This window comes from Tribolium madens, unplaced genomic scaffold (assembly GCF_015345945.1).
Source record: "Tribolium madens isolate multiple individuals breed KSU strain unplaced genomic scaffold, Tmad_KSU_1.1 Scaffold_3;HRSCAF=73;Tcas5.2_LG2, whole genome shotgun sequence".
Taxonomy (NCBI): Eukaryota; Metazoa; Arthropoda; class Insecta; order Coleoptera; family Tenebrionidae; genus Tribolium; species Tribolium madens.
In genome coordinates, this window is record NW_025401006.1 from 11,677,165 (window position 1) to 11,682,347 (window position 5,183).

Here is a 5,183-nt window from a genome sequence, read left to right on the forward strand (position 1 = left end):
TTTCTTTCACTGCTTCAGCAATTCCTTCAATTCATAAAAATAACACTTTTTTAATCCAATTTTGCAATTTTCTATTCTGTTTTTATAAAATAGTTTAAATTTTGTTCATTTCTCGATGCAATTGAAACGCATTTTCAAGTCTAACTATACAATTTTCACTCCGTTTGACATTTTTTTTCCTTTTAAAAAATACTTCTACATTCAAGAAAAATAGACAGTTTTGATCTATTTTTGCATTTTTTTTACATTGTTTTGGCAAAATCTTTTAAGTTCAGGAGTTTCTAAGTAAAAACGTTATGTTATACATAAAAACCTTATGTTTGGTCAAATTTTTGCCTTGTTTTGATAAAATTTACCGATGATACTTTTTTGGTGAAAAACTCTCGTCAAATAGAAAATAACGCATTCTATATCAGTTTTGTAATTTTTTGCCGTGAGTTGGCAAAATCTTTAAAATTTTGAGTTTCTTGGTGAAAAACACTCCAAATTTATCAAAATTGGCAAAAATAACGCATTATGACCTATTTTTTGTTTTATTGTAGCAATTTTATATTTTGTTTTAGTGAAATAGTTCGAATTTAGTAAATTTGTCACTGAGAGACACTTCTAAATTCATTAATTTGTGTAAAAGTGTAATATTTCGTTCCTGAACGAGATAGGTCTAAAACAATACAGTTTTTGTGCCTGCACATCTACTTTCATGTTTTCCAACACGACGTTGGTATTTTATTGTCAAGCACGATTTCCGTAGTGTAGTGTTAAATTCGATATGATAAATGTAAAGTAGAAATCCTACGAGTCTGGGAACCTCATGGTTGAGAGTAAACACATTTATCAGTTGTGCCAACAATGCAAGCTTCTTCGACGAATTATGCGTATCGACGAAAAAAAAAACGTTTGTCTTCGAAGTGTGATGTTTCATTTTTACAAGATCGTTTCTGCGACTCGCATTTAAGTGAATTCTGGAAAATTCGTCTTTAGGGCATACGAAATGATGCTAATGGTGAGACGCAGTACTTCGTAACTGCCCTCAAGGGAAGAAACCCAAGCTGGAACAGTAGTTTTACATGCTATATGTAGAGGAAAAGAAAAATTACCGCTTCGAGCCCACTTATTCATTTATGGCCTGTGTAAGACTACGGTCAGATGGAAATCCGACTTGGAGTTGAGGAAACGCCCAACTCGAGACCTAATTAAACTGTCATTTTTCACCGAAATAAGCTGACAGGTTCTAGCTCCACTTTTTAAACTGTCTCAAGACTAAATATGCAAATCACGACCCGCAGAATTGTGTGCCATAACAGCAATATAAAATTTTCGTTCAAGTGTGGAATCCTTTACAGAACACGACATTTTCCCTAAGAGGCTTACAAATGGTGACGCCATTTCCGCTTCCAACTAAAGGCTTTATGTTTTGTTATCAAGATTGAGTCCGATTCTGCCTCGAGTACAGTGTTAATGAGAGTTTTACAGGGGTTAAGTAAAAACCCCACATAGGAAGAGAGGTGTACAAATGGGGACCGATGGCCTCTCTCATTTCACGAAAGAGTGAATGTGGTCAAGTGCTGCTGGTTACATTGGAGTGATGTGGGAAACCGGGAAAAGGTAATCCAATTTGCCAGCAGTCATTCGAAATATAAACAACATCTAAAGATACATTTTACCTCATTGTTCACATTTCTGTATACCCAATAACCAGGATTCTGTATAAGAATAAGGAAACTGTCCTGGCAGAAATTATCGATTGAATTTAACCTTAAAAAAATTATTGTTCCTGAGACAAGAAAGAAGAAACAAGAGTTTTGCCTAAAAATGTTTCAAACATTGAGTAGTTCAAAAAAGAATTTAGCCTTAATCTAAGTTTGGAAACAGTTTCTTTAGGGTACGATTTATACACTTACTCGTATATTAAGTAAACATCAATTAATATCATTAACAGGCTTGTTATTTTGATCACAACAAATTTTCGCATGAAAGGCTAATAATGGGACATAATTAAATAAATTAATGTAATAGAGATTTAATTGGATGCTACACAAATGAGCAAATATGTAAAACCGTTCCCAAATAAATAAATGAATGCCATATTATGCTTATACAGCATTGAAGAATTTGTTTATACAAACGTCTATATTTATCATTTTGTTACATAAAATGAGAATAATTTTAATATTTTGAAACAATTAGATAGAGATAACAAGGATTTTCCGGCCTAAACATTTTTTTTCTAGCTTGAAAGAGATTTGACATGCAAAATTTTGATAGTAAATAAAGTCATAAAAATTTCATTTTATACAGGGTGTTAAAAAATATTTAAGAAGGTAATAGTAATGACCAAAATAAAGGAAAAGGTTTTAATAAACATGAACCCGCAAAGTAACAGTTTTGGAGATATCGAATGTGAAAATTTTTAGAATTTTCTCCAGAAGCTTCTCTTTTTGTTTGAACAGATAAATGTTTCAAAAAACGAATAATTTTCGATATCTTCGAAGCCGTTACTTTGCAGGCCCATGTTTATTACAACTTTTTTTGTTTTGGCCCATACCATTACCTCCTGAAATATTTTACAATCTTTTTTCAACACCCTGAATATTCTGTGATTTTGTTTTTCATTGTTTTTTGTGACAAAAGCCTTGCTAATTAAACTAATTAGTTGGAAGAGAATTTAATTACATGATATGATAGTTGAATTATGTAAAAAAGCACAATAGCTTCTGTGTTGAAAACAGTGAAAAACAAAGAAAAAATATTCTGAAATTACTGAACTAAACGAATCTTTTTTTAAACAAAAAAGTTTGACAATTTTTTTCAACTTTATTCAACTGTATCAATATCTACTAACATATTTCAAAAAATCGAGTGTTTTTGTTTTTCGAAAGAACAACAAATATCCTATGAAAAATGAGATTATTTATTTTCTAAAAAAGTAGGTATTACCTAGTTTTAAATAGTGTTTACAAATTATGTAAAAGTTATTTACTGATAAATTTAGTTTAATACTCTAACAAATTACAAAAACTTCTGTAAAATTTTGAAAATACCTTGAATTCTTTTAATTCATTATATCCGTATGCAAACCTCAATTTTTAAATGAAATATTTTCGAGGACTTCTTAAAAACCTAAAAAAATTACTAGAAAATTCTTAGAAATTTGCAAAATTCTTGTTGACAATTACAGTCAACAGTTTATACTTTATTCATTGATTTATTTTTTTGAAAATTAGAAAAATCTTAAAAACATCGTAGAAATCTTGGAAATTCGTAAAAAATTTCTGAAAGGTATTGTCAGTATTTTTTAATAGTCAAAAGATATTTCTAGAAACCAGTATTATAAAATATAGAAATTTTGAGAATTGTAAAAGTTTCTCGTGTTACTGAGCTTGAAAATACAAAATTCTAAGACAAATTTTAACAATTTTTAAAATTACTATTTTTTAAAATCGTTGAAAATACCTGGAATTTCTTAAAATTTTCAAAAAAATATAAAGAAATCCTAATGAATATAAAAATACTTAGAAATTTAGAAATTACATGGAATTTTAAACAGTTTTTACAAAGTAATTACGTAAAAGGTAATTAGTTTAATAGAAATTATGAAAACTTCAAAGCTTTTATGGAATTTTGACGATGGGTAAAAACGTCTCGTATTTAGAATTACTATTATTAAAGAATTTCTGTAAATCTTTAAAAATACGTTGAATGCTTTTTATTTCATTATATTTGTATGTAAAACTCAATTTTTAAAAGAAATATTTCCGATTTCTAAAAACCCCAAAAAATGACTCAAAAATTCTTAGAAAATTTGCGAGATTCTCGTTGACTATTCAATTCACCTCTCTTTTTTGGAATATTAACCAATAAAATAGCAGATATTTATTTTCATATTCTAGCAACAACAAATTCAAGCGAATATTTTGACTGTCAACACCTTCTGACCACGAATAATTGAAAATATGTGTAATCCCAACAGGACTTATCTCCAATTAGGTCGAATTTGCGATTTTTTAAGTTTTGTTTATAGACTAAAACTCCACGTAATTAGTCCTATGATTAATCTTTGAAATTGCACAAACAATCGAATTAAAGAAGATTAGTAAATTCAAGTTCTATCTTTATTTGCATTTTTCGAAAGTGTCACATATCTGAAAAGGGTGAACAGTTTCAGGAAACGAAATATTGCAATTTCAGTAAAACCCTGGCCGCTATTTAATTCCTCTTAAAGCTCATTGAATTTCTAGCACGTAATAACTGGTAACTGTTTCCTATTATTGGAGTTAATTTAAGGCACAAGTGCTCTCAGCCTCCACAATGGAGTATCCACAGGTGCGCACATCTATAATAAATTGAAAAAAAAAAAAAAAAAAACGATTCGGCCAATCGATCGGAACGCATCCAAATATTTCATGTTGTTTTACGAGGATTCTTTATTGGCTTTCGGAAACACGTACCTGGTGTGATGAAAGGGTAGCAAGCGTGGGGTTCCAGGTGGTGGTGACACTGACTGTCATGGTCGGGCAAGGGCGGCGGATATTCCTCCTCGGGGGAGCGTTCCGAGCCGTAGCCCTGGTCGCAGAGCACCGTCTGGTTATCTGAAAACTTCCAGTGAAGCGGCGCCCCATCCCCCAGAGGAGGGATCCTCTGCACCTGAAATAGAGCATAAAACAAACCATTAGGCAAAATGAAATGTTTTGTGTTTCGCGACGGGAGGAAAAATTCTACGCGAAGAAAGGGTTATTTATAATTAACGAAAAGGAGAAGTGACTTATTAAATGGACTGGAATACGAAATTAATTAACGCTTTACGTTTGCTGAATTTTAAATCGTCTCTAACAATTAACTGGGAAGATTAAAAAGTTTCACCATAAGAATTTTATACACTATAGAAGTTGAATAGGGAAAAAATAAGCTCTTTAGTTGTTTTCTTTGTAGTAATAAATGAGCTTTACTCAGTTTGGTACAGTTAAAATTGTAAAGAAGGATTATTTTGAACTACATTATAAGTCGCCCTTTTTAGTAAAATGCTTTTTTATTGGTTTTTAAAGCGTTTCTTTTCCATACAAACTTAAAAGCTTAAATAGAATAAATTTTGTGCATAACTATAGCACCACCTAAATTTTAATTTTTTAACTTTTGAGGTCATTTGTTAAAATTTGTTATTAATAAAATTATTAAATTAAGAATAT

At 30.4% G+C, this 5,183-nt stretch overlaps 1 protein-coding gene across 3 annotated transcripts in view; it reads right to left on the minus strand.

The window, feature by feature from the left end:
- Positions 1–5,183, minus strand: part of LOC123007889 (tyrosine-protein phosphatase non-receptor type 13-like) — a 93,924-nt gene that overhangs the window by 11,051 nt on the left and 77,690 nt on the right. For all 3 annotated transcript variants that reach the window (XM_044403384.1, XM_044403386.1, XM_044403385.1), the window contains one exon: positions 4,449–4,644. In XM_044403384.1, the coding sequence (XP_044259319.1) occupies positions 4,449–4,644 (196 nt within the window). The remainder of the gene's footprint in view (positions 1–4,448; positions 4,645–5,183) is intronic.